The 20,685-nt window shown below is 45.9% G+C and overlaps 1 protein-coding gene across 2 annotated transcripts in view; it reads left to right on the forward strand.

Annotated features, from left to right (window-relative positions):
• GLRA1 (glycine receptor alpha 1) overlaps positions 1-20,685 on the forward strand; it is a 64,153-nt gene that overhangs the window by 39,988 nt on the left and 3,480 nt on the right. For both annotated transcript variants that reach the window (XM_036311798.1, XM_036311799.1), the window contains exons 4-8: positions 9,766-9,989; positions 13,119-13,201; positions 14,378-14,515; positions 15,372-15,586; positions 19,944-20,090. In XM_036311798.1, coding sequence (XP_036167691.1) covers positions 9,766-9,989; positions 13,119-13,201; positions 14,378-14,515; positions 15,372-15,586; positions 19,944-20,090 — 807 coding nt within the window. The remainder of the gene's footprint in view (positions 1-9,765; positions 9,990-13,118; positions 13,202-14,377; positions 14,516-15,371; positions 15,587-19,943; positions 20,091-20,685) is intronic.

Below are 20,685 nucleotides of genomic sequence, written 5' to 3' on the forward strand. Positions count from 1 at the left end.
CCCCTGAGGCAGGAAATGTTATTCCCATTTTACAGATAAGGAAACTAAAGATTAGAAAGGTTTGGTCATAGGGACTTAGAGCTGAAAAAACCTTTTTTAAAAAATCCTCACCTGAGGATATTTTTCCATTGATTTTTAAAGAGAGTGAAAGGGAGGAGGAGAGACAGAGAGAAACATCGATGTAAGAGAGACACATCGATTGGTTGCCTCCTTCATGCTCCCCTACCAGGACCAGGGATCAAGCCTGCAACCAAAGTATGGGCCCTTGACCGGTATCTAACCCAGGACCCTTCAGTCCGTGGGCCCAAAGCTCTATCCACTGAGCCAAACAGGCCAAGGCTGAAAGGAAACTTATTGAACAGACATGTTTAGGCCCTAGTTCCAGGCCAGGGTTCTGCCTCTCCAATCACATGAAGAGCAGTGCACACCCAGGGTCCCTGGTAATGTGGACGTATCCTGTGCCAGAAACCCCCCGGGTTGTGTCTGCTCTGCAGGAGCAGCAGGAATGCCAGCAGCTCTATGAGCAGCTGGAGTCCCTGACTGTCTGCTTCCCAGGGCCTGGCCTTATTCACCAGACCTGAGAGCAGAGACAGGCAGCCAGCAAAGCAGCAATGGCCTCGATCCATTCCAGACCAGCGGAGGGCTGAGGCTGCCTGTCCTTCACCTGACCTTTCCAGGGACTCTCTTTAAGTCTGAGCAGCAAGACAAAGGTAGAAGTTGGAACAGAAGTGAATGAGGGAGAGGTGGGAAGGGGCTCCTGATCGAGAGTCTCCCTCCGGCAGTCTCCAAGAGCAAGATCGGGAGCTAGAATCTTCCGGGAACCACCAGCTTGTCTGAACACACGTACTATGAGTGTGCACTACAGCCTCTATGTTTCTGAGTAGCATACATGCACATAAGTGTATTGTGGGGTTGTTTGTACAAATGTGCACATAGGCATGTGCATATGTATATGCTAGTTTGAATGTATTTGCACGTGTAACCTCAAAGGGAAATGTGTATGGCCATGCATAGGAATAAGTATGTGTGTTTCTGGTTATAAATGTACATGTGAATATGTATAAGTATGAATGTGCATGTATATGTGTATGTATATATGTAAAAATATGAGAAAGTATTTAAGAGTGAGTGTACATGAATGGTACTATTTTCATTTATGTAATTGTGTGTAGATATTTGTAAATATATAAGCACATAGTGAAGTATGCATCAGCATGAAGCAGCATATTATATGTGTATCTATGCATGTGCATGTGAATATATGTACAAATACATGTGAATAAGTGAAAGAGAATTTACATGTGAATAGGTATGTGAGTATGAGTCTGTCTATACATGTGCGTAGGTGTGCATGGGAGTGTGCACATATGGGGACACGTATATCGCTCAATTCATGTGGAACTATATGTAAACAAATGAGAGAGCGTGTGTGTGTGTCTGTGTTTGTGTGTGTGTGTGTGTGTGTGTGTGTGTGTGTGTGTGTGTGTATTGGCGTCCTCTGGGCATGAATCCCAGTATTTCCATTATCAGGTCATAAGCTGCAGCCTCTCTTACCAAGGGTCGGACTAGCTTGGCTCAGAGCCAGGCACACTGGCCAGGACCCTGGGGATTAGTGGCCGCCTATCCACAGTATGCTTATGGACAGCAAAACTCTGGCACTTGGTTGTTGTTATTACAACAAACTTTGTAATAAGCCAAAAAAAAGAAAGAGAGAAGTAGGAATGCAGACAAACAATCTAGTGTGCACCCGACTAGGTCGTCTTCTTGGCTGTGCATACATTGTGGAGACACACACATCTCTGTAGAAATAGGATGGTGCAGTACAATTTGTGTTTTTCACTTCCATCATGGCCTGAAATCTGTCCACATACTACATGCCAGTCTACCTCATTCCTAACTTTCCACACACTACCAAATTTGGAAACATAATAGGTAATTACTAGTATTATTATATTCAATATATGAGAAAATGACTTTAATCTATGTTTCCAGACTTTATGGCCTACCTGTAAAATTCCATGGTCTGACATCATTTCATGGTATTTAACCACCCTTCTCCTGTTGGACCTTTAGGCTTATGTAGCTTTTCACTATTACAAATGAATTTTCTTGTGCATAGCTCTTTGCCCATTTCCTTAGGATATATTCCAGAAGTGGAATTACTTTATCAAAAAAGCATGCACTTCGTTTTATTATTTTGACAGATATTATTACCCAACTAACTTCCAAATAAGTTTTAATAATTTACTGTCCTCCCAACAGTGTTCATTTCTCTTCACCCTTGCTAACCCAAGATATTACCATTTATATTTCATTTTACCAGATAAGTTTTTTTTAATGGTACTTCACAGTCATTTTTAATTTTCACTTCAGATTCTTAGTGAATTTGATCATCTTTGCATATGTTTATTGGGCAGTTTGAATAATATCATAGGTTATTTTTTAACATGTATGTCCCTAATCCATTTGGTTTAGTTTAGTTTTCTGTAAAGTATTTGGTGGTGGTTTACTTTTCTCTGATTAGATAGTAATATTTCCAACATCATTCTTAAGTAGCCATTATTCCTCTACTGATTTCAAATGCTATCTTTTTCATAAAGTAAATCCCCATATAAAAAATAAACAAGTAAATAAATCCCCACAGATACCTAGTCTGTTTCTAGTCTCCGTTTATTGCCCCATTGCTCTGTTTGTCTGTTTCTGCACCAATGCCACACGACTTTCATTACTCGGCTTCACATTATATTTCTATGCCTGGTAGAGATAGTCTTCTGTTGTTATTTTTTAAGGTTTTCTTGACTTTTTCAGCTCCTTTTCTTTCCCACATGAACTTTAGAATCAGCCTGTCAAAGCCTATAAAAATTGCCTCCAATTTTTGAGATCAAGTTTATAGATTAATTTGGGAAGAAGTGACTGACATCTTAAGTATATTTTATAAACATGGTGCGTCTCTCCATTTATGTAGGTATTCCCTTATTCTTTTCAGTAAAGCTGAAGAGTTGTTGTTTTTTAAATATATACATCTCACACATTGCTTGTTAGGTTTATTCCTGGAGAGTCTGTGGGATTGGTTGCTATTGTGGATGAGATCCTTTCTTATGGTTGATTTTTCCATGACACCCTCAGTCTTTCTACACAGTTAATGCTAGGTCACTTCTTATACTCATGGGTTGGGGGAATCCAAGAAAAATTATATTAAATGTCATCCAGGTTGATACGGTTCAATACTCCTCAAAGCCTTGGTAAACTGGAGACTAAGAGAAGGCCATGGAGAGAGCTCTCAGAAATGCCACTAGAGTCTGTCACAGGCAGAAAGCGAAATCATAGGCGCCTGGTAGCATCTGCGGGGTGACTCTCTCCCAACAGCACCAAGGGAGGCATCACCAGCTTGCGTTTAGGACAGCCCAGGGGGCTCTCTATCAGATCAGAATCAGCAAGGCTGACTCGTGACACTCAAGCCCACAGAAGACTGAAGCAGGTGAGACTGCCAGGTCATTTTCATTTACGACAGATCTTTCCATTCTAATTAGACTGAGGAATGCTCTCGTCCTCCATGAATGTGCAACCTGGCCACTCTCTGAATATTAGGGGAGCCAATCAAAAGTTGTTCTGATGTACCTGGAACTGGAGAAAAAGACAGTCTTGAAGGAACTCTCAGCAGACCTTTTTAGAGAGAGGTCTAAGACACCTTCCTCGCCTCGCCACACATACCCCTTCCTTCTGGTGACAGCATTCCAGTGTCCTATTCCCCAGGTGCTGCTGCCAGGTTCCTGCTCCTCCGCCTGCCCTTTCTTATCTATCTATATAAAAGCCTAAGTGACCATTGCAACTGAACAGATGACTTAACAGGCTGTGTGAGGGGTGACCAAGCAACCAGGTCGTGGAGCGACCAGGTCAGTAGGGGGTGCAGTTGGGGGCAACCAGGCTGGTGGGGAGGGGCTGTTGGGGGTGATCAGGCCAGCAGGCAGAAGCAGTTAGGGGTGATCAGGCAGGCAAACAGGTGAGCGGTTAGGAGCCAGCAGTCCAGGATTGTGAGAAGAATGTCCGACTACCGGTTTAGGCCCTATCCCTGGGATCAGGCCTAAACCGGCAGTTGGACATCCCTGGAGGGGTCCCAGATTGGAGAGGGTGCAGGCAGGTCTGAAGGGACCCTCCCCGCCTCCCCCACCCCCCATGAATTTCGTGCACTGGGCCTCTAGTACTACTTATAAATGTCTCCCACATGTTTGTAAAATAGTTCTCTAAACAAGACACGATCAAATCAATTCAGGTTCCACTTACTAAATCACAACACATGCCAGTCCTCAATCATGGCGACTACACAGAGGTCCCTGTGATTGATGCTGAGCCTCACCCAACTCCTCTCCTGCACACTCATCTCTGCTGTTAGTTTAACTCTCAGAGAGCAACCTTGCTTTCCATATTTCTACATTTGTTAGCGTCTCACTGTGGTGCCTGGACTGCCAACACTGTCCTTTTTCCAGGTTAGCATCCGCCCTTCAATTTGCAACCTTTGGCAACCAGTTATGAATCCATCTCACTGCTTAACAGGCCAGTGCAAAGTTCCCCACCTGACACTATCAGGATATGTATGAGCCAACATATCTCACGAGTTCAGTGGGACACAATGCACTATGTCTGTCTGCGACCCACTCCTGGATTCATACCTCTGCTCTAGCACCTACCAGCTATGGAACTTTGAGCAAGATGCTTAACCTCTGTCTAACCTCTCTGAATTTCAGTTTCCTGCCCTGTAAAATGAGTGTAATAATACCCAGGGTGTTGGGTTGATGAAAGGTTTAGAGATAGAATGTGTATCAAGTTCTGGCAAGTGTTAGACACCCAATAAAAGTAGCTACTATTAGCATGTTCACGTAATTATTAAACTCATGCTGGGGTTTAGTGATCCCCTAGAGACAAACAAAGATGCTCAGCTCCACTGGTCCAAACCATCTACAGTTCTTTACAACAAATGTAGCTCTGATTGTGTGAGATCCAAATGAGAATGCACAGGCAGGGTAGTGACTTAGGAGAGTTCAGGGCATAGAGCAGGCATCCGGAGCCAAGGAGGCAATGAGTCAGGATCTGGGGAGTTGCCAGTACTGGACTCCAGTGTAGAGCAGACAATGGGTCAAATTGGAGGGCCAGCGCAGGAATGAGTAGGAGCGCCAGTGAACTGCTGGACCTGGGACAGAGGCTTTTTGTCCTTCCTGCTGATTGTGGGTCTCTACAAATCCACAGGTACATAACAGCAGTCAGAGGTAGTATCCAATGGTATTGGGCATCATCAAATTGTTGCTCAGTGCAAGTCTGGGAGATCCTGGGTAGTGTAGTCTCATGGTTAAGTACTTGGGCTCTGACATTAACATCTTGAGTTCAAATCTCAGAGTTGACACTTATAGCTGTGTGATGTTAGAAATAGTTCTTTAGTCTCTGAGTACCTTGATTCACCTCCTCACACATCACTGGCCTCCTTTCCAGCTGAAACCAGGTACTGGTCACATCTCAGAACAATACCAGATCTAGAGAAGCCAACTTCAGGGGGATGGAATAGACTGATAGGGTCCTTTCAAATGCCACCTTCTCTCCAAAAGCTCTTCCAGATTCACCCAGCCTGACTGGAAATAATCTCCATGTCTATAGAGTAATACCTAATAGCCAATTGTTAGGTATTGCTCTCAATGACCCTTATTACTTTCAGTTTTGCATGGTAGATGTTTGTGTCCATATCTTACCTGGCCTGCTAGATACTTCAAGCTCTGTGAGGGTAGAAATCAAGGCTGTGTGCCTCCACCCTCACTATTCTCCCTCAGGGCATAATGTCTATAGAGTTGAATTGAGTTTAGAGAAGAGACGTCCCTTTGAGGGCTGAAGTGCTTGCTGAGACTTAGGCAGGTATAAGAATCTTGTTCTTTGCCTACCTGTTGGATGATATCTCTTGGTCGTGATGGCAATGGCTTCTCCAACCCCTGCCCACCAACACACTCATCAGGTTCTTAGCTCTTTCCTACTAAAATACCTCGTGCATGCTACTTCACAACAATGGTGAGTTTAGAGGAGTTTTCTGGGGAGGGTTGGAATCTGAAATTAGACACAACAGGGTATGGGGGTCACAATCCAACCAAAATTAGACACAATGGAGAGAGGGTACACAGAAAGCCCTGAAGAAATATTTGTTGAATGTCAAAATGAACTAGTTAATGCTCCACCTTGGTCTTACAAGCATGGCAGTTGCCCAGTTTCCAGAAATCAGACCATCAGGGAATCTCAGAGGCAAGAAAGGTGAGCCAGTGCTAAAGACTGTTGAGCTAGGACTCTGGAAATCCCTCCCGCCTCAGACTTAGATGAGAGTGTGAGACCTAGAAACCATTTCTGGGGGTGGAGCTCGAGGTTCTCAGGTGGAGGATTCAAATGTTGCTCCTCGGCCCATGGACCTGAACATGGACCGCCCCCCGCCCCGTCATGTCAAACACCAACCCATGTGAGCACGGGGCTAAGTGAGCAAAACAGCATTTAGCTTTCAGGCTATTGCACCAATTACATTGATCTCTCCCAAACTGCATTTCCCACTGCTGTGTACCAATGAGGCAGGAGAAGTCAATGGCAGCACTTGCTTGAGCAGCAGCTGCTGAGGGGAAGTGTGGCTGCCTGAGGACACCAAGATACCTTCTCCAGGTCTCGGCTTGTGCCTTTCTTTCGTCATTTCATAATGAGACCCTACAGGGCTATTTTTCTTCTTTTAGGTGGTATATACTTGTATTTTTACAATCAGCACGCATTACTTCTGTAATAAGAAAGAGTAAAATATTTTTTAAATATCAGTAATAACAAAATAGAGACTATTCCTGTCCATGAAAGAGTGTTATAAATATGTTTTGCATACATATACTTAGATTAATGGAAATGCATGATGCATTTATAAAGTCTAGCAGCAAGCATCTGGCCTAGAATCCAGCCACTTATTTCCTTCATGAATTCACGAAAATCACTTAATTATTCTGAGCCTGAATGCCTTCAACTGTAAAATGGGAATAAGAACTGTAAAATGGAAATAATAAGCTAGTTTTTAATGATATGAGTATTAAATGATGTGTACTATGTTAAAGTATCCACTATATACCAGTTTAATAGATGTATATAATCAATAAATACAGTCCTTTTCCTATTAAAAAATAAAAATGAAATATCAGCAAAATGAAAACATAAATATGTCCCTCCACAGTTAAAATTCTTCATTGCTTCATTGCTCCCAGGATGAAGTCCGAAGTCCAAAATCCTCAGCAAGGCTCCTGAGCCCTGCCTGCTTCCCCTCTCCACCTCATTCACTTGCTGTCCTTCCAGAGTACTGCACTCTTGCTTTGTCTCTAGCAGGTCCAACTGCCCTAAATGCCCTTCCTCTTTGGCTCAACTATATCTGGTCTCACCGTGTCTTCCTGGAGCCTTCCCTGCCCTCCACCCTCAAGTCCAAATGGGGAGGCTGTCTCCTCTCTCTCCCTAGTACCCTGTACTTAATCCCTACAGAGCCCTTACCTCAGTGCGGTGTAGACGTTATGCTGTAGGCTCTGTGTCTGCATAAGTATGTCTTTCTTGTTCTCAGTATATTCTCTGGTGCCTAGAACAGTGCCTGGCATTTACTAGATGTTCAGTTAAATGTTCTTAATTACACAAACAAAACTAATAACAATTAGCTATTAGATTTGGAAGGGTTGTTAAGAGACCATCTAGCCTAGCTCCTTTTTTTTTTTTTTTTTAACAGTGAGGCCCAGAGAAGCAATTCAGGTCTAATCCCTGGTCCTTTCCTGAATTGCTGTGTGATCTTAGAAAATGACTGGGTGAATAGGTGGGCTGGTGCGGGAGAAATATAAGCTCAAGTTCATCCCCTCAAATTGTTGCCAATCAAGGAGAGGAGATAAAACACACACAGTGAGGAAGTGCTAAATTAAACGTTTCTGGTGATTCCGTTTTGCTGGGAGATCAGAAAAGGAAGGGATCAGGAAAGCCTGAGGGCAGGAAGGCTCCTGCAGGAGGTGAGGCTAAGCTGAGCAGGCAGAATCCACTAGGCTGTGAGGATGGGAGGAGCATAGCCAGGAACAGAGCCGGCTCTCCACCCCATGGGATGTGCTCATGGAGGGTCAGAAGCTGCGGATGCAGAGCCCAGCTCTGCCACTTAATAGCCCTGGCCTGGGACAAGTTTCTCAGCCCTTCTAATCCTCAGCTTCCTTACCCTCCTCGCCATGGGAATCTGGATGTCTAACTTGTAGGGGCGTTTTGATGATTAAATGTATGTGACAATATCTAGAACAGCGCCTGCTGCCTAACAGATCATTTTAAGAAATGCCACTTTCTTTTCTTCCTTCCAGCCACGTAAACAGGCTTGACATGTCACTGGCAAGAACACCAAAAGCACAGCTGGGGGCTGAAGGCTTTTTCTGCCCAACCATTCATTCATAGTATGTTTACTCTAATAGGACTGCCTTAGAGCATCTCTCTCTCTCTCTCTCTCTCTCTCTCTCTCTCTCTCTCTCTCTCTCTCTCTCTCTCTCTCCTGTAAAATCCAGGAGAGAAAGCTGTTCTAGCCCCCTGGTCAGAGGGGGCCAGACCAGGAGCTGTCTCTGACTGTCAACACCCAGGTCTGGCCTGAAGTTCTCCCTCCACCACGGGACGTATAAGACATGAGATTATGAGACTAAATGTCATTTTCTATGGGACTGGAGGGAGAGCCTTCAATTAAATTATAGAACAATCCTGTAAAATACCTTGGAACATTTATAAAGCTATTGATATTTCTGTAGGCAAACGGAATGAGGCCTTTGCTGGGAGGAACTGAGGAACTTGGCAGGGGCGGGGGGGTGGGGGGGAATGTTCGTTTTGGTTCATTCCTGCTGATGACAGATTGAGTAATCAGCATTTAGAAGCAGCACCACAAAGGAAATACAGCACATCTCATTTATGGCACCTTCCGGGAAAGATCGGCAGTGGGTGCTCATGAGTGGAGCTCATGTCTTGAAGGAAAGCATTCAAAGTTGGATTTGAGCTGAGGTTATTCATCTTGGAGGACTTTAAACTCTTGTGGGAATCCAATAGAGAGAACTATGGTCCTGTTCCTGGGAAAATCTCAGATGTACCCGAAATTTTACTTGCAGTGTCATGATAGTCATGGCACCCAGGTTTATAATGCCTCGCTAACAAAAATTTAAAACTTTTCTTTGCAACTATTTCTTCATTTTATTACCCAGTTCCCAGCCTTGGAGACCTAACCCTACCACTAATTGCTTCGCAGGTTGTGAATGGGAACTAAGGACTTTAGTTCCAGGCATCAGCTTTTAGTCTTTCCTCTTGTCCATCAATCTGTCTAGACTAGCAGCTCTCAAACCAGAGTGCACGTGAGAATTACTGCACTGACAGGTTGATGATAAAAAGGGGACTCCAACTTTATCTGTAACATACTACCTCTCTTATCTAACAGGATGAAAACAGGCACTTATATCAGCCTGAACTTTATATTTTTTAACTTCATAAAAGAAAGAATAACATTTAAATAATCTCAGTTCAAGCTGAATATACGCGATGGGGCAGTTAGAGAACGTTCTGGGATAGTTAGGACTCCTGTGGTTTTGCCTGATGCACGGACTTGATGTCCAACTCCCACTAAGCTGCCACCACACTGGAACCACATCCTCCAGCGGGTTTGGGGGACACAGGCTGGAAGCACCTGCGCCCTGGAGGGCTGGCACCCAGGGCCTAACCCTTGTCCTCCGGCTGCAGGACTACAGGGTCAACATCTTTCTGCGGCAGCAGTGGAACGACCCCCGGCTGGCCTACAACGAATACCCCGACGACTCCCTGGACCTGGACCCATCCATGTTGGACTCCATCTGGAAACCCGACCTGTTCTTCGCCAACGAGAAGGGGGCCCACTTCCACGAGATCACCACGGACAACAAGCTGCTGCGGATCTCCCGCAGCGGGAACGTCCTCTACAGCATCAGGTGAGCCCGCGGCTAATCGCCTCCATCCTCAGAACCTGCCCTGCCCCGTTGTCTTCTGGGAGCAGACAAAAGAGGCGGGTAAAACAGGTGAAGGGGCCCTGGCAACCTGACACCTTCGCCAGATGGGCAGAGCCAGCCTGAAACATACACCCAGCAAGTACGAATAAAACACCGGGCAAAGTCCTAGGGGCAAGTGGTTTATTCTAACCAGGGAGATCCAGGAAGCATCTGGGAGAAGGTGGGTTAAAGTTAGGCCCCTACCCTTACTCAGAATTTCGATAAAGAAAAAGAGGATGCAAAGGCAACAATGGATAGCAGGAGCGTGCAGCTACGCAGGATGCATAAAAGTTCTAGAGAACCGCTGGACAACACGGTGCCATAGTTAACAACACTGTATTGAATGCTTCAACACTTGTTAAGAGGGTTGATCTCATGTTAAATGTTCTTACCGAAATTTTTAAAAATAGCAGGAGCAAAGGCACAAAACCTGAAAAATTCCAGCAACTTCACCATAAATGGCCTGCCGGTGAGTGGCACTGCTCACAGGTACCAGTCAGGGCTGCTCCATCCCTTCTGGAAATGCTTCCCATCCTCCTTACTTGCACCGGGTCCAGGAAGCTGGGCCCCCTTCCCCAGCTTCCTGCAGATACTGGTCAGAGGCAAACTTTCAGAGTCTCCTGCTACCCTTCCCCACCTAATTCCCAATCTTGTCCCCCAAGACATGAAGAAAATGACTAATGTCCATATAATTCTGATAGATCACCATTCACTGAAATGTACTTACTAGACTGGGTACTTTACACAGATGATTTCTAATCCTCCTCACAACCCAATGAAGTAGGTTTTATTGTGCCCATTTTGCAGATTAGACAAGTGAGGAGCTGAAAGCTTGAGTACTTAGCAAAGTGCCCAGAGCTAATCTGATGTCCACTCAGAACCTTACAGAACAGGAATGTGGCATTGAATGGGTGCTCAAATATTTGCTGAATGAAGATGTTTTTATTTGAAAGGGTTTAAAGGGAGCACTGATCCTAAATGGCTCCCCCTTTTCGTCCTCCCATTCCTCAGGGGACTAAACCTTTTCATTTCCTTTAGAAGGTAAGCTTTTAAAAAAAATTTTTTTATTTGTATTGACTTCAAAGAGGAAGGGAGATAGAGAAATAGAAACATCAATGATGAGAGAGAATCATCTATCAGCTGCCTCCTGTACACCCCCTACTAGGGATCCAGCTCACAACCTGGGCATGTGCCCTGACGGGGAATTGAACCGTGACCTCCTGGTTCCTCGGTCAATACTCAACCACTGGGCTGGAATGTGAGCTTTAAATGTCCAGGCTCATAGAAGAGGCTGCACAGGTCCCAATCCTCAGATGTGGCCAAAAAGCAGACTGGCTAGGAGAGGAGACTTAGAAATCTCTGCATGGAAAGTAGCACCACAGAGGGGAAAGCTGGGAGGAACCGGAGGCAGACGCCTTCCAAACCTGGGGGCCCACCCCACCCAGTGCCCATCCAGACAGGAAGGGTGGTGGGCTCAGGAAATGGCACCAAGACCGTGGCTAGCTGGTGGTCAGGGAGGGTCACCCTACCTGGTTCTTGCTGCTGCCAGGCTAGTTTCATGTCTCTGGGAAGCTAAGCCCCAGAGCAGCATGACAGAGGAACAAATCAGCAGAAAGTGATAGTCCCAAGGTCATTCAACTTCTGGAAATTAACCCAGTGTGACAGCTGCCCCGCCTTGAAGGTTTTAGCTTCAGAAATCAACTGCATTCACTTTCCCCCTCCTCCTCCTCCCTTCTCTCTCTCTCATCTCCCCCTCCCTTCCATTCTCCTTTCCCCCCTCTTGCTTCTACTTTGTGCATGAAGGGACCCACATGGGAGCTGTGGATGTGAGCTAAAGGGCAGAGGTTCACACAGGGCCTGGTGCCTCACCACGTGCAGCCAGGGTGCCAGCACTGAGTGATCACTACCAACTCGGTGCCTTTCAGGACAGCAGTGCTGGGAAGCCAGCCAGCCAGCATCCACGCTCAGCATCCCAAGGCTGGGAGACCTGGTTAAATCCTGCCTGAGCCATCAGCTTGCTGTGTGACCTTACACAAGCCCCTCCCTCCCTACCCTCCTCTGCACCTCACCTGTCAAATGAGGGAGTTGGCCTGATGATCTAAGGCTCTTTCTTCTCCATCCCCTGCAGCAGGTGCTCAGATGTTGGCAAAGGCCATTCAAGCAGAAGCCTGTATCCCAGCCGGAGCTGCAGACTGAGGGTTCTGTTAAGGGGGCTTCCTCTGGGTCTGAGGCTGCAGCCCTCTGCAAGGGTTGAACAACCCAGAATAAACAGCTAGCCCAGAAGCCAGGGGTGCCCACCACTTCCCAGCTGACACCAGCAGGAGCCCACAGATGTGAGCCATCTGTGTTTGGACACCAGCTGTTTAGAGATCTTTTGAAATAACTTTTGATGAGCCTAGGGCAGTGGTCGGCAAACTGCGGCTCAGCAAACCACAGCTCGCGAGCCACATGCGGCTCTTAGGCCCCTTCAGTGTGGCTCTTCCACAAAATACCGGCTCTTCCACAAAATACTGACTTCTGCGCATGGGCCACGAAGTTTCTATCGCACTGTACGTGCGCGCCCACACGTGGTATTTTGTGGAAGAGCCACACTGAAGGGACCAAAGAGCGGCATGTGGCCCGCGAGCCGCGGTTTGCCGACCACGGGCCTAGGGTATGAAGGGAGGGAGTCAAGAACCACTGGCGGCACCTGCTGCCAGTGCACCTGGGAATGCCGGAGGCCTGGTGCTGCTCAAGGATCATTCAGGCCCTGCCCCTGCCCGAGGCCTCTGCAGAAGAGCGGGACAGGGGGGCAGCCCCTGGCCTCCAGGTCTTCAGGCACCTTGCTAAAGGCAGGCCCCTAGGAGCCAGACAGACTCCAAAGAAACACAGAAGTTCTATTGACTCTCTGTGACCTTCATCTCTCTGAGAACCATTTACATATCTGAAGTGTGGAAATGTACATATGTTGGTTCCCTGACCTCCTTGACCCCTTGACCTCTCCGAGTAAGTAGTTTCTGGTAGTAACTAGAATGGAGGCACAGCTTCCCTGGCCTGTGGACCCAGCGTCATTTGACTCCCTTCTCTCCCCAGAATCACCCTGACGCTGGCCTGCCCCATGGACTTGAAGAATTTCCCCATGGACGTCCAGACGTGTATCATGCAACTGGAAAGCTGTGAGTCCCTCACATGAGGCCTCTAGAAAGAACCAGTCTCCCCTTTACCCACAGGACTGGCAAAAATCCCCACACAGCTGCTCCTAACCGCTGGGCCCCAGAAGATTACTGCAATAGCTCAAAAGGCCAGTGAGGGGCTTGGCTCCTAGAAAATGCTTTAGAAATATAACTCCCCTTATATTGTCTGAGGCCCAGCTCTGGAGCCAGCAGCATTCTCCAGAGAGGCACTGCCCCTGTCCCTCATGAACATGCTCCCCAGGAGTGACGGGGAAATAGCTGGAATAAGGCATGGTCCTTGAACTTACGGGAATGCTCCCTCCAGCAGGGAGACAGATGACTGGCTAACACAGGGCAGCAAGTGGTAAGTGTTCTATTAGAAGTAGAAAAGAGGGTGGTCTCGTGGCAGAAAGCAGGCTTCCTTCTGATTGGGAAGGAGGGACGGTACTGGAGAAGGCTTTATGGAGATCAAGTGAACCAGGATTTTAACAGCTGGGGTAGGTAGCTGGATTCTTTTACTGTAAACCCAGAGAGCAATCAGACGCATTTTAAAAATATTAAGTGGAAAGATATGGAGGTTCCTCATGGACTGGTAGGAGAAACCAAAAGTACAGAAACTGGGGCAGAGCATTTAGGCAGCAGGGACTAATGGGTCCTCCCCTCAGAGCAACACCTCTGGAGACAATCAGCACCAGCCAACGCTGAGCCTCCTGTGACTTCACCCAAGGGCCAAAGTCCTGGGGCAGAGAGTCTGATAGGCCTCGTGGAGTCAGCATCTCACACTTTGGCCCCCAAATGATAGTCCCACCACAAAAGCACCCCATAGAATCATTCCCCTGAGGAAAGTCTTCTGTGAGCAAAAGAGGGAGCTTGCAAGGATGGTGTACAGGCAGGAATAGCAGATGTCAACTAAACTTGACCAGGAGGTAAGGGGGAGGGGCAACAGGACACGCTATGGTAGGGTGCTGGGAGTTGTAGGGAGAGAGGGAGAAGGGTTGTGGGGTAAATATAAACAATTAAACCAGTTTTATCTTCCTATGTGGAGGGGGGAGGAAGCAACATGGTTTCATGAGTTCCCTCGAGTACCTGATGCCTCTCTCTCTAACCATAAAGCCAGACACGCCACAGATAAGTGCTTCTGGGTGGTGACTGCTTCTTCTTCTTCTGATCCCATCCCAGTTGGCTATACCATGAATGACCTCATCTTTGAGTGGCAGGAGCAGGGAGCTGTGCAGGTGGCAGATGGACTAACTCTGCCCCAGTTTATCCTAAAGGAGGAGAAGGACTTGAGATACTGCACCAAGCATTACAACACAGGTAGGTGCGTGGGGCCACCCTCTGCAGGTCCCACCCCCACCAGGGCCAGAGATCATCTCAAACATTCATTCAGTCATTGCTTCAACATGATGGATAGAGCTCTGGGTTTATTACTAGTGGTTATATATTTATTAAAGTGGCTCCGACCCTTTCTTCCTGTGAGTCCTGGGGCAAGCAATTTAAACTTAGGTCCCAGCTCATTACAAAGAAAGCTGGGAGATAGTCTTTATTCCAGGCAGCAGGGTACCTAACTCAAAATGGACCCAATTCCTAAGGCAGAAGGAAGAGCTAGTATTGGGAGGACCTCTGGTGTCTCTGTGTCAGAGGAACTGCTCAAGGCAAGGGATGGAGTGTAGGTGGTCCCGATTAAGGTGAAGAAAGGAGGGACGTGGGATGGAAAAGCAGGCAGAGCTCCATTGTGAAGGGCAGACTAAAGAGTTTGAACTTTCCCTGCAGGTAATGGGGACCTTCTTGTATGAGGAGAGAAGGAAGGAAAGAAAGGTTTTACAAAGGGAAGTAACAGGATCAAGTCATGTTTTGGGAAGAAAACTGGCAGAAGGAAAGAGAATGGTCCACTTAGGCCCACTCTTTGCAACAAAATAGTGAGGATGAGGATGATCGCAACTGACATTGCCGAGCACTAATGATGTGTGAGGACTGTGCTAAGTTCTTTATAGACACCATCTCATTCTCTCATCACAATTACCATATGAGTAAACATGTGAGGTAGGTATTTATTATTATTATTGTCATCTTCATCATCATCCCCAATTTTCCATAGACAAGATTGTTCTGACCTCAAAGTCTTGTTCCTGTCCACTAGGCCACTTTGCCTTCTCATTATAATTTCTTGCAGGTAAATTCACCTGCATTGAGGCTCGGTTCCACCTGGAGCGACAGATGGGCTACTACCTGATCCAGATGTACATTCCCAGCCTGCTCATTGTCATCCTCTCCTGGATTTCCTTCTGGATCAACATGGATGCTGCACCAGCCCGTGTGGGCCTGGGCATCACCACCGTGCTCACCATGACCACCCAGAGCTCTGGCTCCCGAGCGTCCCTGCCCAAGGTAAGTCCCACTGCCCAAGCGCACGGAGCACCTGGACAGGTAGGAGGACACTCATCTCCCTCCCCTACCTGCGATAAGGACAGCATGAGGAATTAGTCACTATTTCTTCATCTACCACACTTGGCAGGGTCCAGCACTCTGATTCACCAAAACCTTCCTCCAGATTTAACATTATGTTCAATACAAATGCAAAAGAAAGAAAGGAAGGAAGGAAGGAAGGAAGGAAGGAAGGAAGGAAGGAAGGAAGGAAGGAAGGAGGAAGGAAGGGAGGAGGGAGGGAGGGAGGGAGGAAGGAAGGAAGGAAGGAAGGAAGGAAGGAAGGAAGGAAGGAAGGAAGGAAGAAAGGAAGGAAAGATTGCAATTGTTCAATGCAATCCCCAGACACCTTTTGCTCCATTCTCTACCAACATTAGACACACATTCTGCTTCATTTACTGTTAACACTCGACTCCTCCATTCACTTTTAGTGCTGAGTACAACATTCCACCCCTTTCACCATTAATGTAGATACTCTGACTTGGGGGTCTCCAAGACCACCCCCATGTTCAGAGACTTGAAAGGACTCAAAGACTCAGCATATAGTTATACTCAAGGCTAAGACGTCTTGCAGTGGTATATCCAGGATGCACAGCTAGATGACAAGGAAAATGACATATGCAGAGTCTGGAGGAATCCTTGGGCAGGCTTCCTTGCTCTCTCCCTCCCATGAGGGACCACAGAGAGCACCCTCTTACCCAGCAACAAAAGTCAGCACAAGTGTGAAATGTTTCTGCCCAGAGAGACAGAAAGAGAAAGTGTTTAGAGATTCATTTAAGATTCATTATTGGGCCAGGCTGGTGTAGCTCAGTGGTTGAGCTTTGACCCATGAACCAGAAGGTCACAGTTCAATTCCCAGTTGGGGCACATGCCCAGGTTGTGAAATCAACCCCCAGTAGGGGGTGTGCAGGAGGCAGCCTATCAATGATTCTCTCTCATCATTGATGTTTCTCTTCCTCTCCCTTCTTCTCCCTAAAATCAATTTAAAAACTTACTTTTTTAAAAAAGATTCATTATTGAAGGTTTTTACTGGGTGCTGGGTGCCTAGCACATAACAAAATTCCAGACCCCCAGAAGGAAAACAGATGTTCAGCATAAACCATGTTGTTTGTACAAGCAGTCCAAGCACCCTTATCATTTAGGGAAAGTGGGAACAACCCCCAATTCCAAGTTCCCAGATGTCCTCCAAGGGCCAGCCTTGCAAGCAGGTCCTTTGTAAGAAAGCAGCCTCATGTTATGCCTGATACGCTAACCCTCCTCTACACATACCTCAATCTGATTCTTATATTTCTAATGTTAAACACCACTTTCTAGTACATTCACTATTAACTCTTGAATCGTATGCTGCTCCATTCACTATTAACCCTAGACCACAGATTTCACTCCGTTTACTAGTAATGCCAGGTACACATTCTGCTTCATTCGTTCTAGGCTAGACACAACATTCTGCTCCATTCTTCCAAGGCCAGGCACAGTATTCCACTTCATTCATTACTGACAGCAGACACTAACTCTCCTCCAGTCACCCTTGCTGTAAATGTACCATTCTGTTCCTTTCACTATTAACACTAGAGCTCACATTCTGCTTAATTCACTTGTAACATCAGACAATGTGCTGCTTCATTTACTATTAATGCCAAACACCACATACTCCTCCGTTCCCCCGTGCTCGAGATCCGAGGTTCTGTTCCCTTCGCTGTGAATGCCGGGTGCCCCGTTCTGCTGTGCTCTCTTCTAACGCTAGGCACTGCCTCCGCCTACATTCCCTGCTGTCATTGCAGACACATTCTGCTTTATCCATCCAACACTAGATGCAACATTCTGCGCTGCTCCCAATGCCAGACCCCACCCTCTGCTCCCTCAGCCTCATTTTAAATGCAATGTGCTGCACAATGTCCAATTAATGCCACACTTAACATTCTGTTTTGATACAGAAACACTGAAATAACACACAATGAGCACTATTACACCCTTTACCTGCACTCCAATTGTTAGCATTTTGCCTCATTCCCTTCATCTCTGTCCCTCTATATATAGATAGGTAGGTGGGCAAGGGAAGTGGGTAGATAGATGCAGATTTTGCTCAAGTATTTGAAAGCTACCCACATCATGACAATAAAGAATAGGGATCATAATGATAGTATGACATCTAAAAAATTAACATTAATTGAATAATCATTATTAAATTAGGAATAACACCGTAATTTCAAGCCCCCTATGGACTTCTCACCCCTAGCTTTCCTGTTTGCTTTTTGATCAACCTGTTGTTTGCCTGGAGGGTTACCTGATGCTCAACAGTTGTCACTGTTTTCATCAAACGCCCCCAGGGAGAGGCTGTCACACTGGGCCAGCAATTTTCAGAGACCCCCACGTTAGGTCCAATATGACAGTCCTCTGGAGATGGAGCTTTGCACAAGCTCCCACTCTGTTCTGCCCCATCAGTGGGTGCCAGGACATTGGTTTTCAAGGCTGGCATGGAGCTGAGGGACAGGGATAGGAATGGGGCAATTTAAAACACCAAAAGCCCCAAGGGAAATTTAAACATATGTCCACACAAAAATTTGTACAGATTTTTGTAGCAGTATTATTCGTAATAGTCAAAAGGTAGACACAACCCAAATGCCCATCAACTAATGAATGGATCAACAAATTGTGGTATATTCATACAATGGAATATTACTTGGCCATTAAAAATGCAATACTGCCCTGCCAGCATGGCTTAGTGGTTGAGCGTCGACCTATGAACCAGGGGGTCACAGTTCAATTCCCTTCAGGGCACATGCCCAGGTTCCAGGCTTGATCCCCAGTGTGGGGCAGGAGGCAGATGATCAATGATTCTCTCTCATCATTAATGTTTCTCTCTCTCCCTCTCCCTTCCTCTTTGAAATCAATATATATACATATATTTTAAATGAAATACTAGTACATGTTAAAATATGGATAAACCTTGAAAATGTTATGCTAAGTAAAAGAAATTAGTCATAAAAGTTCACATATTATTCCATTCATATGAAATGTCCAGAACAGGGAAATCTATAGAGACAGAGAATAAATTACTAGTTGCTTAGGACCAGGGGTAGGAGAATTGGGGCAATAGAGAGATGACAGCTAAAAGTTACTAGGTTTTTATTTTGAGGTGATGAAAGTTCTGAAATGGACTGTGCTGATGGTTGCACATTATCTGTGAATGTATAAAAAAATCATGGAAGTGAGCACTTTAAATGTGTGCATTGTGCAGTATGTGAATTATATCTCAATGAAGCTGCTTTTTAAAATACTAAAAGCTTGCTGTTCTCACTGAGATTCAGTTGTCTAATGGCTAATTACCAGAGTTCTGAAAAAAGTTTATTGTGACCTTTTTTAAAAAATATATATTTTATTGATTTTTTACAGAGAGGGAGGGAGAAAGAGAGGGATAGAGAGTTAGAAACATCGATGATATAGATGACCACAATAAAATATGTAAATAACCTGGAAAACCAGCCACAACCAGCAATTTAAAATTACTCTTACTTTATTTGGAGAAAATCAGTTTCATAGTACTGGTTTTAAATCTGTTTACATTTATTTGTTTGTTTATTTGTTTCATTTTATTTTATTTTCAACCATCTACTTTTATAGATTCTTTTTCAGAGTAAAATTTTGTACATATGTATATGTACATATCTGTTTCATTTGGGCTCATTTCTATAGAATTTGTAAGAATGAAAATAAACATTTTGATTCCCTAAAGAAAAAAAAAAAAAAGAAAGAAAAAAGAAACATCGATGAGAGAGAAACATCCATTCAGCTGCTTCCTGCACACTCCCTACTGGGGATGTGCCAGCAACCAAGGTACATGCCCTTGACCGGAATCGAACCTGGAACCCTTATGTCCGCAGGCCAACACTCTATCCACTGAGCCAAACCAGTCAGGGCTATTGTGACCATTTTTGCTGGTTCTCTTGTGGCTTTGATGGAGGAGCGAGTTTTTGAAGCTCTTACTCCACAATTTCCTGGCATGCTCCACTTTGACATTAGGTGTGGCATCCCATTCCTTCACCCTGAGACTAAACACAGCATTCTGTTCCACTGAATACTAATCCTGGGCCCACCATCCTCCTCTCGCCAGTACTCTTCCAGGCACCGTGTTCTGTTGTGCCCAATATTCTGCCCAGTCTTCTTGATGTGTTTTTCTTTGTTTTCTGTAGCCTCCACCCTAATATCCCAGCTGAGGAGAGGACAGCAGTGGGGGATGAGAGGAGTTACTGAGCAGCAGAAAACATTCCACCATGGTCAATATTCCACCCTCCTCTTGTGTTCTTCCCCCACCCCGCCTCAGGTGTCCTACGTGAAAGCCATTGACATTTGGATGGCGGTGTGCCTGCTCTTTGTGTTCTCCGCCTTGCTTGAGTATGCTGCTGTCAACTTCGTGTCTCGGCAGCACAAAGAGCTGCTCCGGTTCAGGAGGAAGCGAAGACACCACAAGGTAGGTCTTTGGGTCACTGCCTGAAGGAGGAGGGACAGCTGGTGGCAGCCTTGTCTTGTGATACTTGTTTTGCTGGACCATCCTTCTCAGTGGGAAAGGCAGGCATGAAACAGGAATTAAAGTCATAGAAGTCCTGGCTTCCTCTCCCATAAATAAGGCCCCAATTGGGTCTATAGGCAGTCACTCTTTCAACTGTGATAACACTGCAGAAATTATCAGATTGCACCCAAAGACAGAACTGATGGAGCAAATGCTGATGGCACCAAGATAATGACTAGCTAAAAACCCAAAGCATGGCAGGCTGCGAGATGCTTATTAGTGTTTCCTGCAAGGCTGCACTATTTCAGTGGGCATGGTTCCAGAGGGGAACTGTACCACAGGTGAGATCTGAGTAGAATGTCCACATTCCAGGCTTCTGCTTCCTACTTCCAAGAAAGGGGCATCAGGAAAGATCCTCCCCTGAGAGGATTCTCTCACTAAGGGATTGAATATTTGGCAGGCCATCTCTGAAAAGTCACCAACCACCAAATGCCACTGGAGAGCCTGTGGGAGCAAACTGGCCCCACACCTGGTCCATAGCTACTTCCCCAGGAGG

This window comes from Myotis myotis, unplaced genomic scaffold (assembly GCF_014108235.1).
Source record: "Myotis myotis isolate mMyoMyo1 unplaced genomic scaffold, mMyoMyo1.p scaffold_m19_p_6, whole genome shotgun sequence".
NCBI classification, from domain to species: Eukaryota; Metazoa; Chordata; class Mammalia; order Chiroptera; family Vespertilionidae; genus Myotis; species Myotis myotis.